This window comes from Cyprinus carpio, chromosome A7, assembly GCF_018340385.1.
Source record: "Cyprinus carpio isolate SPL01 chromosome A7, ASM1834038v1, whole genome shotgun sequence".
NCBI lineage: Eukaryota > Metazoa > Chordata > Actinopteri > Cypriniformes > Cyprinidae > Cyprinus > Cyprinus carpio.
This window is the reverse complement of record NC_056578.1, coordinates 14,212,639-14,224,617: the sequence shown is the minus strand read 5'-3', so window position 1 is coordinate 14,224,617 and position 11,979 is coordinate 14,212,639. Positions and strand designations below refer to the sequence as shown.

Sequence of the window (11,979 nt, the reverse complement as noted above, 5' to 3'; positions counted from 1 at the left end):
AATAAAGGAACAATGTCTATTTGTCTACAAAAATAGACTGGATAAGAAAAATAAATTCAGTGAGATGTAACCAATCCCTTTGTCTGTAGGTTTATGGCCTGTAAGATATCATAATTGTAGCCTTAGGCAAATTGAGCTAATTTTTTGTAGTTGTTTTTGTTTTTTTTACAACTGGTCCTGAAATAAGTGTCCTAGAAAGACAGCATTTGCTTAACCCCTTCACTCAGAACTTACTGTCCTCCTACACCTTTACAATAATAAAAACAATAAATATATATATATATATATATAGAGAGAGAGAGAGAGAGAGAGAGAGTGAGAGAGAGAGAGTTTTATTGTGTATTACTATAAAAGTAAATATGTATTGTTATACTGTGTTTGTATGTTTAGCAATAAAAACAGAAATCATGCACTTTTTGTCCACAAGTATCTTTATTTTTTGTTTTTTAATAATACATTTCCTTTAGGTTTTAGCAATAAAGATTTCACATGCTCTTCTTTCTGTTTCTTCTCTTCCTTCTTCTCCTGCCATCGCTTCATCCCTTCATCTACCTCTGCACTGAGACACACTGCTCTTCTCTAAATGTGGACACAAATATAAATTATTTAAACAAGTTTTTCTCAAGTTAAATATAAACAGGAATAAAAAAAAAAAATCCAAAGAGGTAAGAGTCTTACAGCAAACTCCTCTCTTTGCTTTTGTCTGCGGATCTGTCCTTTCAGTGGAGGTGCAGGCCTTCCATCTGAAAATCACATCATAAATTAAAGCCTTGTCGGCGCTTTCACAGATTCATTGTTGACAGTATGTTTGACAAATACTGTACAACTGATGCATACAAAAGAATTGAGAAGCAAAATATGTCTGTGTAACACCCCATTGTTGCCTTTGGCTTTTAAGAATATAAATTAAATTTTACCTGTATATGACCAGTCAGGTAGATCTGTTAATGGTCCATATTCTGATCCACCACGTGCTAAACCATTTCTGTAGACAAAATGGGAGCATGACAATGAAGCATATAAGAACCCAAAACTCTGGCATCAAGATGAACCATTGCTGTTAGAATGTAATGCATGCAAACACTCTGATTTAATCTCTTTTTTTCTTCGTATCATTTCCAACACTCTTATTTGTCATCAACTCAAAAGCATTTTAAAATACAATTTGTTAATAACAAACTGCAGAGGAAACTCACTCCAGTCTCCACTTCTGTCCTGCAAGGGTCACACACGAGGATGAAAATGGGCGTTTAGACTGCCTCGACACTGTAAGTGATGTGAAAACAGATATCACCCATTAGAAACAGAAACGACCCATAATAAAAACACTGTTCACTCATCAGTTTTTACTTCGTGACAGAGTATTAACACCATAGACACTCATTTGCACTCTGACTGATGGCGTGCTTTTACAAGAATAATGTTTATATGCATTCCTGAACTCAATAACACAACGTCTATTTTGCAACAAAGCACGACAGGGTCATAAAACAAATACTCTGCTTAATCTTGACCGCTTCACCTGCGGAACAAAACGTCCTCAAGGAGGCTGCCATTCTGGATTCTAACGACTACGGCAAGCAAAAGGTTGAAAATAGAGACTCTGCATTAGATTTCGTTTCTACCAGTAGATGATGCTGTAGTCACATTAAATACAACACAGACTCGCCTGATTCACCTGTTGAATAAACTACACTTTAAAAGTTTCTTATCAACCGTTCTAATCACAACTTGATCTCAGGACAAAAGATAACAGCCAAAATAAAACAAACGCGTTATAATGTGTAAACTTGGGATTATTGTGGTTGCCAGTGGTGCTTTTATGTACAGATGTTTCCTCGTGGTGTTTAAAATAGAATTTTAAATGGACGTTCGAATCGGATCGTTGGTTTTATTTATTTAAAAGCGGGCTTAAATGACTGACTGGTGTGTTCTCATGCATTTTGCAGCGTTCAGAAGAGAAAACCTCTTGTAAAAACACGACACAGAGGCGCCTCTGGAGACCGGCCCTTAAACACCTTCCGCTTCAATAATAAATTGTCTTTCATTCCTTCAATGCACGGGCTCGAGCAGTGCTGAGTAAGCGCTGAAACATTCCCGCGTGCGCTCCAGGACAAGTCCCCACTCGCCAGTGCGCGCTCCCACAAAACCGCAGGAGAAGCTGCAGACGAGGCCAGGGTGGGAGGAGGAGCAGGAGGAGGAGGCAGCTCCGGAGTAGGGAAAAACGAGGTTTTAAACAAAAGAACAGCACTGGTTCTTTTTAGTGCCTCGGTGGGGTCGAATACAGTAACCATACGACAGCAGGTCAGTTGTCATCGGAATTTATGCCACTTGGTAACTATGGAGCAGTGAGAGGCATTTTCAGCGAGGGACGAAAAGAAAAAACAGATACACTGTTGCGCTCGCGAAAAGCACACACGCAGCCGACTCACGCTGTCCCAGGAAAAATAGCGATATCCCTCCGCACATTCCACAGACGAAAGGCACGGCACGACCAATTAGGCCTTAGGGTTGGAAAAATGACACACAAAATATGCAAGGTCTTCGAACCTTTTACATGTTTACAGGTTTGTGTTTATTTGCACGCTATTTTAAGTCGAATAAACGTCACTTCTTCGATTTGTCGTCATGTGCTGCCACATTACGTGTAATAAAACATGTTATAAACAAATGAGAAACCATTTATATTCATGACTGCATTTTACTTTGTTTAGAGTTTGATGTTTTATTTACGGACTGTCGGCTCATAAATGTTTATTAACTAAACCGCTCATTCTAACCCCATGTACTAACGTAAAATGTGTGTCTTTTTTATTTTAGTCATTTGATAAATGTGTGCGATTATGTCAAGGTTGTTTGTGTAAGTCAGTAGGCTGAACCAATGGGCACCGTCTGTTTAAGAAGTTGGGTTGTGTGACGAAACAGTGGGAAGCGATTCATGCGCGCTGCCCGGGGGAAAGGTGTTCCGGTCGGGAAAAAGCCACAGAGGAAGAAGAAAGGGGGAGGAAGGAAAAAATTGGAAAGAAAGAAACTGTACGTTGAACTTTTTTAGCGCAGTTCTCCGGCGTAGAGAGCGCAGTGCGTGTTTATCTCTGCGAATATGTTTGGGTGAGCGAACCGCGAACTTCCTCCCTTCGACTCGCTGCAGCTGGGTTTTTTTATTGTTGTTGAACGCTGCTGAAGACTTCCACTTTTGGGGAATAATGGTCATTTTCTTTCAAGCTGGACTGGGCAAAGTGGAAACCCTGCGGGACAACGGGAGGCTTTGATCTTCTTTGTACTTGTTTTTGCAGGGGAATAAACGCTTTTGAGTTTTCGGACACGGACGGCTCATTTATTTATCCGCACGGAGAAACGTTTTCAACTTGCCTTTTTGAAAGCCGCTAGTTGAGTCAGAGAGGAGCCGTGGTGTGTCCCTTAACCTGTGTGTTTAACTCCGACACAATCAAAGGAAACCGCGTTGGAATTTATTCAGCATTTAAACTCCGTTCTTATTTTTTAAACAACCGGCAGCGCCGTTTAGATAAATCCACAGAGACAAAGAACCAAGTGGTCATTATAAGACTTGCAAGTGGTTCCGACAACAGTGTGCAGTGGATCAGTGTTTGACTGCGAGAATCAACTTTGAATGGATCAGTTCTGCGCGAGTCTGGGACCGAAATTAAAGACTCTTTGAAGCCCGACGGTAGTTTTCACACGTTCATTTGCTCACTGCCGAAGATAAGGCCACAAGGAGCTGCAAAAAGGATCGCAAACAAATGGATGAACATGCTCCTGTTCACATGCATGTCCAGGAAGTTTATCACAAGCAAACAGTTTGGAGACAAACCGTTTGTTTTCAAGTCTAACTAGCACGACATGTAGCCTGCAGAAAATGCCATAGTGTTTTTATTTATCTTCAAAGTTAAATATTTATTTTTGTAGCTCATAAAAAAGTATTAGTTTTTAACAGTTCGTTTTTTGTGTGTGTGTGTATTTGTTTTGTTACAATTTGTGGATTTCACATATCTTTTGATCTGTTTAATCTCATCTGCTGTCGAAACACTTGAATGATGCTTGTGCCCACACTGTATTTCACTGTATTTATGTAGTACACTATTTAAACTGTAGTTGTTTTCAGGTGCCATCTAAGAGAAATTCAATTCGTACTTTATATTTTAAGCTGTCGTTGACCTTATATTAAAACACAATGGATCGACTTGGCAGCAAACTGAAGCAGAAGCTCAAACTGAGTGACTCCGGAAGTGTAAAATTCAGCAAAAAGAAAAATGACTTGTCCAATGCAAATAACAACAGTAATAGCAACAATGCCAATAATGGAACCGTGACACAGAACAGCGCACCCGTGAGCACGTCTCAGTTCCCACTCTCCTGTTCCACCTCCGTAGAGGTGTGTGGTCAGTCAGCCGGAAGACCTGGCAAAGTGGGCACTTCTCAGAGAATCGTACCCTCGAATACCACCTCAGCTACGGTACCTGAGGATTGTGGGCCTGGGATCGAACATCACCCGTCTACTCTTGCCCCTCTGCGGCGCCGGTCGCCCCAGCAACGAGTGTCGTGCTACTTACCTGAAACAGTGGAACGGGGTGACTCGCCCAGAGGCGAAGGTGACCCGCAGGGGGCGTACAGCCCGAATTCTCGCGTGGCCTTGAAGCAGCGGCGTTATTCTCTGGAGCTCCAGCAGCTCGTTCGCCGCCAACAGCTTCTCGCCCAGCCTCCTCCGCTGTCGTCTGTACCACCTCCGTACCCGACGCACAGCTCGGCTGCTCGTTCGTCCGCCATGGAGCCCAGCTTCCTCCACGACTTAGAGCGTCACAAGCGCTTGTCCCTGCAGGAAGCTCTTTTCTACAAGCGTTTGAGCTCGGGTGGTGAGCCTTGGGACAGCGGGCGCCCCGCTTCCCTCTCTCATCCACCGCAGAGGACCCATGACAGTGGCATAGGGGGGTTCTTCTTCCCTCCTGCACCAGCGTTGAGCCCCTGCTCTTCTTTCAGCTTACAAGAGTCCGTGTTGGCAAGCCCTCGTTCCAGTTTTGCGAGCAGTACCGCAAGTGGAGGAGGCGGAGGTGGCGGGAGTCCCATGGGAAGTCGGTGCAGCAGTAACCGGACCAGCGGCATTAGTTTGGGCTACGACACCCGGCATACACCTGGGCCCACCCAGCAGCTCCAGCTCTCCTCGACCCAACTCGGTGGCACCACCTTTGGTCAGGCGTACCCTGTACAGGTGTCAGGGAAAACTGGAGTGCCCCCTATGGAGGTTTGGAGGGACAGTCTCGACGGGGTGTCGGGAGTTGGAGGAAGTGTGCACGACAGCCGTCACTCATATCCACCTGCGCTAAGCACACACACTGTCACCTTCCACCGAGCGGAACCAGAATGGGGTCCCACTGACCAGCGGGGATCAAGAGGAGATGGCGTTGCCGAGAGGGCGCGACACTCAGACTTGCTAGGAACCCGATACCAGCAGGAGCTCACCCGCCTGCTATTGAGAGATGCTGCCCTGGAAGGAGAAGTGTTACTTGGGGGTCTGACATTAAAAGAACAGCCTGTGCCTACCACCATCATATCCAGCTCTGTATCTACTTCAGCCCCAGTCGGAGCTCCAGGGAAATCCCTGGAAGAACAGTCAGCTGGAAGGGATTCTGTGTCATCTGTGGACAGACAGGAGTACTTCGGTGAGATCACTAACTCATCCAATTTGGCTAGTTTATGACTGATCATGTGTCTGTCTGTCAGTAGGTTGTGAATGTGTGTGATGTGGTGAGATGAAGACTTGTTTCGGACCTGCTTAAACTTGCAAACGTTCTCTGAAGCAAAAAGCAAGACATGAAACGCATCCAGTCGGACTTCAAAAATACATACTAGCCCTCCTTTTTCAGCCCGTTTCTCTAACTAACCATAATAACTAACTCGCAAGTCACAGAGTGAATATATATCCCCTCCACCCAAGGCTACATAGAATTCTGAACAGACTCCAAAGTCAAAAATATCTGCCTAGAGCGAGCATAGTGATTATGCATGACCCCAAATTACAGGCTCTGTGATACGCTGGCCATACCAAAGAGCTGTGAGTAATACAGTAGGACAGAGGCTTGGTTGAAAGGAGGGTTCTGTGTGTGTGTGTGTGTGTAAGTGCTTTCAGCTTTCAGCCAGCCACAGATTGAGCGAGGGTGTGTTCATGTGTGTTAGCGTGCACTAGCGTGTGCTGGCGTGTGCTTGTTTAGCTCAGGTATTTGAGTCCTGAGGGAAGGCTCTCTCACACACTCAATTGTGAGGGTTGGGTGTGTGTTTGTGCCTTCTGTGTGTAGCGCTTTGTTGCAACAAGGAAACCTCCCTGTTGTCTGAAAAGCACCTGTGTAAAGTTTAAGACATTACCTCATTCCGACACATTACAATACCTAATTCCTGTATCCAACAGCCAATTAGCCTTTTTTTATTTTTTTTGAGTAATGAAGGGGTTTTGGAGTACAGATTTATCTGTGTGTGTGTGTGTGTGTGTGTGTGTGTACTGTTACTACAAGAAACAAACCCACTGGTTGGTATTATGGGAGAAGAATGCACGAGTCATGCAGTGCAGACACGTATTTTTGAGTCCAGACAGCTCTGCTGCCTGCGTCTATGTAATTGGTATGATTGAATGATGACCTCATTGTCCTATATAGCCACTTGAATTGTGTGTGTTGTGAAGCCTCTGAAGCATCTGTTTATAGTGTGCTCAGACTGTGTTTGTGTTCTTGTTTTCAGGTACATGTGTGAAGTGTAGTAAAGGTGTATATGGTGCAGATAATGCTTGCCAGGCTCTGGACAGCCTCTATCACACCCGCTGCTTCACATGTGTTTCCTGTGGTGAGTTATCAGTCTGTAGTGCAACATTTATGTCATATAACCAAAGCCAGTATTTCAATACCTCTTCATTTGAGTCAGTGTCTCTCATGTTGATCTGAACATAGGTCTTATGTTGTTTTTACTTGTAGGGCGAACTCTCCGCAACAAGGACTTTTACAACGTCAATGGCTCGGTTTACTGTAAGGAGGATTACATGGTAAGGATGACTCTTTGTAGTATTCATTTCAGCCAGTGTTAAGGGGTTGAAGTTACTCTGAAATTTTAATGTGTAAAATTAAAAATAATATTTATGAAAAAAATGCACATCTGGTGTCTAAAAAAAGCAGAAAAACTATGGGTGCTCTGGAAAGGGTAGAAGATCTACAAAAATATATATTTGTAGATATTTTCTTGGAAAATGAGAGAACACTTCCATGTCTGATTTTATGAGAAAAAAAAATATCCACTAATATATTGTAATATAATGTTTATATTTAAAATATTATATATTTCAAGTATTTAATATTTAAAATAGTATATGTTTTAAATATATTATTATACATTGTACACTATTTTATATTTAGTATTTCTACTAAAATCAGTTAAATTAATAATCTAATGAATGTTCCATAATTTCTCCCATTTTCTTTCCCAATCTGTCTTCATTACAGTTCTCAGGCTTCCAGGAGGCAGCTGAAAAGTGCAGTGTTTGTGGTCACCTCATCTTGGAGCAGGTAAGTGGTCTCTGCGTAAGGTCAGTGTCAGTGTTTGAAGGTTCTATAGGTTGAGTGTTAACTCTCTCTGTTCATATGTGTAACTCAGATCCTGCAGGCTCTAGGGAACTCTTATCACCCGGGATGTTTCCGCTGTACGGTCTGCTCAAAGGCTTTGGACGGGGTGCCATTCACAGTAGACTACCTCAACAATGTCTACTGCGTCTCTGACTACAACAGGTCTGTTAGTGAACAGTTACAAGTGACATGACAACAATAAAATCTGTCTAACATTACCAACTGCTCTGAAACCCTTTCTGCTAGATTTGTAGCCATTTAGGTTTAGTTGCAAGCTAAAGTAAACTACAAATAATTGTTTCCTTAATTTAATTTAATTTCTTAATAAACACACATTATCAAAGTGTTGAAGGCTAATGCGTCTGCTAAATGACTAAATGTAAATGTAATGCATTACATAACGTAGATTATTTTTCTATTTACTGATAAAACAATCGAAAATGTCACAGGCTTTGCATCATAATGTCTATATAGTGACAAAAGAAATTAATACTTTTATCAAGAAAGGATACATTCTGATTGAAAGTGACAGTAAATATATTTATAATGTTACAAAAGATTTTCAAAAGATGTTCTTCTGAACTTTCTATTCATCAGAGAATCCTGAAAAAATATATCACTGTTTCCACTAAAATATTAAGCAGCACAACCGTTTTCAACACTGATAATAATGTTTGTTGAGCACCAAATCACATATTAGAATGATTCTTGAAGGGTCATGCGACACTGAAGATGGTAAGTTTTTAATTAAAATTCCATCAAATAGTAACTAATTTATTTGAATTTAAATGTTAGCAGCTACTAGTTTTGCCAGTTGATTTCAATAAACTTATTCTCAAGATATGTCACTCTAGTCAGCTATTAATTCCCATGGTGCCACCTGCTTGCTGTCCCATTGCTGTTTGAATGCTACAGTACATCAACATAAGGCACATCCAAAACACTTGCATTTACCAGCTTGTTGATGTGGATTAAATTTTGTTTCTTTCTTCTCTTCAGGACATTTGCTCCCAAATGCGCTGCCTGTTTACAGCCCATCTTACCTGCTGAGGTAAATGATTCCCTTGTAGTTTAACAGATGCTTTCAGATCAGTTCAGTAGAACATTTAAGATCTTGATTGTGTGTGTTTCAGGGCAGCGAGGAGATTCTCAGGGTGGTGTCAATGAACAAAGATTATCACTTTGAGTGTTATCACTGTGAGGTGGGTGTTATTGAAAGTGGTTTGGATAAGATGATTGTCAACATTCTGAGTCCATTTAGTAGCATTTCAGATAAGAGCATATCTACATATGTTATGGAACAGGCTTGATATGACTGTAATCCTCTCTTCCTCTTCTTCAGGAGTGTGGGAAGCAGCTCTCCGATGAGCCTGGATCTCAGTGCTTCCCTCTGGATTCCCACCTCCTCTGCCACTCTTGCCACATGACCAGAGTGTGCGTCACACATAGCCTTCCCCCTCACAACACACACTGAAATGAGAACTAATGTGCCTGACCAACTACTATGTACTCTCATATGCACACTAGTGACCACTGTAAATTGTTATCTATCTAATGTCTCTCTCTTCTATGCCAGCTCTATTTTTTGAAGATAGCAAGAGGGGAGAATACACAGTTTTCTCTTACTGAGTCTTGAGGTCATAGTACATTTCAAATGCAAATCCCAGTACTGGTACAAACTGTATCACCCCCTAGTGGCTGGGAAATGCAGCAACTGAATCCTGCTGAACACAATATTTCTATACAAGTTTTTGGAGTTTAAGATTATTGTTACCTGCTTATTTCATTTGCTCCAGGGAGTTTTATCACAGAACAATGTTTTACTCCCATATCTACTGTTTGCTGTAGGGAAAAACAAGGGATTTTTTTTTTGCTTAACATTTTTCTATATTTAATATCACTAGCAAAGATTTTGCACTTAAACATGTTTACCTATTAAGAGATTTTTTTTTTTTTTTTAAATAAAGTGATTGCAAAAAGATTAAAAACATTCCTGTATCTGTTTTAATTAATAAATCTTTCTCTGTATGAATGAGTGATATTTTCTTGTGTTATTCACACATTCAATTGAGAATTCAAATGCTGATGACTGATGTATTTACGAGAAAGCACCTCAGTCGCTCATCATTAACAGATCTATAATAGATCTGATCTATAATAGAAAATATTGATGAGTGGCTGTCAATCGATTAATTTTTTTATCTAATTAATTACACAATGCGGTGATTAATTAATCGCATATTAATCGCACATAAAATTTGGCTGAGAAATTACCCACAAAAATAATTTAAAGCCATTATAGTGTTACATGTTAGATTAATTCGTTTTTTATCAATATGGATTTTTATTTTATTTTATTATTAATGTAAATACGAAATTATATTTAAATGAAATGATACTCTAAATGAGAAACTAAAACTGGCAATAGGTGATTAATGTATAAGTCAGAGTCATTCATTCATTTGATTCGTTCTAACTGCTGATTCGTTCAAGTAAATGGCTCTTTTTATGAATGGGCCACTGAATTATTGGTTCACCCGATACGTTCAAAATGTGGATTAATTCAGAATTAGTATGTTGCTTGGAGACGCACAACAGTTTTGCTGGGGCATTAATAGGTAATACTTGCATTGGCAAAACTGAGTAAAAGCAGACAATATTGTATCTAAACTATATTAAGTAACACAAATATTAAGTTCTTTTTTTACTGAACTGTTGTATAAAAATCCACGTCTGCGGATAATGCTGCAGTCAACATGAAACTGCATTTCATCCTGCAACACCTCGACACAGCTGGGAATTATGCAAGGATCTTATTTGTGGACTTTAGTTTGGCCTTCAATACCATCATGCCTGATCTTCTCTCTGACAAATTGACCTAGCTCTCTGTGTCCACCTCCATCTGTCAGTGGATTACCAGCTTCCTAACAGACAGGCAGCAGCTAGTGAGACTGGGGGAAACTCACATTCAGGACCCTCACAATCAGCACCGGTGGCCCTCAGGGTTGCGTTCTCTCCCCTCTGCTTTTCTCCCCGTACACAAATAACTACACCTCTAAAAACCCCTCTGGCAAGCTCCTGAAGTTTGCGGATGACACTATAGTCATCGGCCTTATACACAACGGAGACGAGTCTGCTTACAGGACCTGAAGTGGAACATTCATATTGACTCTACAGTGAAAAACGCACAACAGAGGTTGTATTTCCTTCGCCAGCTGAGGAAGTTCAACCTGCCACAGGAGTTGCTCACACATTTCTACACAGTCTATCCTGTGTTCATCATCCATAACTGTTACTGTTTGGTTCAGCTACCAAATCAGACATCAAGAATCTACAACAGACAGTCAGGACTGCTGAGAGGATAATTGGTGCCCCCCTGCCCCACCTCAAAGTGAGGAAAAGGGCTGGTAAAATGTTGCCCTCTTGCTGGCGCTACAGAGCACTTTGCCCTAAAACAGCCATACAAAAACAGTTTCCCCCCAGGCCATATTCCCCCTAAACCAAACCGAACACATCTCGGGACTGTACATCTGTAAATAAATTAAAACTTTCATCTGTAAATAGCACATATGCACATTCACAATTCTGTCTACTGACATTTTTTTTATTTTTCTCTACATTTTATTACTATATTATTTATAATTTATCATCTATTTTCTTTATTCTTACTGTTTTTATTACCTTAAATTATATGTATGTCTGTCTGCACTATGTTTGTATTTTCTGTACTGGAAGCTCCTGACACCAAGACGAATTCCTTGTGTGAGACTTGGCAATAAAGCTCTTTAATGCTAAAAATCAGTATCACATTTGCACTGGTGTAATATTGCTTAAATATATCATATGATATAAATGAGACAAAAACATACAGGAGCGTTTTCCACCAAATCTCTTGAATTTTAGGGGTATACAACTATAACAGCATTCTATTGGCTACATCACGTTCGTCATCAATCAGCTGTACAGACCATTCGGTGTATGACATCAAAGTACCGCGAGAGCAGACGGCTCTGCATGCTTTCAAACACCGATCGATCTGCACTGCGCCGCCTCAAGCCGAACACGATGCAGTAAGTAGGGGTGGGTGCGTTAAAAAAAAAAAAAACGCTTTCCCTCCATAACTAATTAAACTGACAGCACACACACACACACACACTTTAAGCCTGTGAAAATCAAAATAGCAATACATAGCTCATGTATATATCAGAAGTACAAAACTGGAAGAAGAAAAAAAAAAAAAAAGTACTACAGATTCTTCCACATCCTCCCCATGTCTTAAAATACTTTTTCCACACCTGCACCTGGATTCAATGCTGACTTTAGCAATCTTAATATGCAGTCTTCTTCAGTGTAGCATTCACTCCAA

The 11,979-nt window shown here is 40.8% G+C and overlaps 2 protein-coding genes across 5 annotated transcripts; one reads left to right on the top strand and one right to left on the bottom strand.

Annotated features, from left to right (window-relative positions):
• Positions 1-413: 413 nt before the first annotated feature.
• Positions 414-2,448, bottom strand: LOC122145601 (39S ribosomal protein L52, mitochondrial-like). Of its 4 annotated transcripts, none has more exons than XM_042759809.1 (5): positions 1,967-2,448; positions 1,197-1,266; positions 918-985; positions 679-743; positions 414-579 (listed from the first exon to the last, which is right to left on the bottom strand). In XM_042759809.1, the coding sequence occupies exons 1-5, from the start codon at positions 2,292-2,294 to the stop codon at positions 433-435; spliced, it is 678 nt and encodes a 225-aa protein (XP_042615743.1). In that variant the 5' UTR covers positions 2,295-2,448; the 3' UTR covers positions 414-432. The 4 variants fall into 4 exon arrangements, with proteins under 4 accessions (XP_042615743.1, XP_042615744.1, XP_042615745.1 ...); XM_042759810.1 differs by lacking the exon at positions 1,967-2,448 and adding an exon at positions 1,499-1,930; XM_042759811.1 differs by lacking the exon at positions 1,967-2,448 and adding an exon at positions 1,523-1,907.
• A 335-nt stretch (positions 2,449-2,783) lies between these two features.
• On the top strand, positions 2,784-9,595 carry LOC109064678 (LIM domain-containing protein ajuba-like). Its single transcript, XM_019081712.2, has 8 exons — positions 2,784-5,672; positions 6,742-6,843; positions 6,972-7,039; positions 7,494-7,556; positions 7,645-7,775; positions 8,613-8,664; positions 8,747-8,815; positions 8,956-9,595. The coding sequence occupies exons 1-8, from the start codon at positions 4,190-4,192 to the stop codon at positions 9,085-9,087; spliced, it is 2,100 nt and encodes a 699-aa protein (XP_018937257.2). The 5' UTR covers positions 2,784-4,189; the 3' UTR covers positions 9,088-9,595.
• Positions 9,596-11,979: the final 2,384 nt, after the last annotated feature.

Coding starts and splice junctions, on each gene's coding strand:
- LOC122145601 (XM_042759809.1), bottom strand. CDS start 2,294: ATGGTTACTGTATTCGACCCCACCGAGGCACTAAAAAGAACCAGTGCT. Junction 986..1,196: donor GGACAGAAGTGGAGACTGGA/GTGAGTTTCCTC, acceptor TTTTGTCTACAG/AAATGGTTTAGCACGTGGTG. Junction 580..678: donor AGCAAAGAGAGGAGTTTGCT/GTAAGACTCTTA, acceptor GTCCACATTTAG/AGAAGAGCAGTGTGTCTCAG.
- LOC109064678 (XM_019081712.2), top strand. CDS start 4,190: ATGGATCGACTTGGCAGCAAACTGAAGCAGAAGCTCAAACTGAGTGAC. Junction 7,557..7,644: donor GTCACCTCATCTTGGAGCAG/GTAAGTGGTCTC, acceptor TGTGTAACTCAG/ATCCTGCAGGCTCTAGGGAA. Junction 7,776..8,612: donor TGCGTCTCTGACTACAACAG/GTCTGTTAGTGA, acceptor TCTTCTCTTCAG/GACATTTGCTCCCAAATGCG.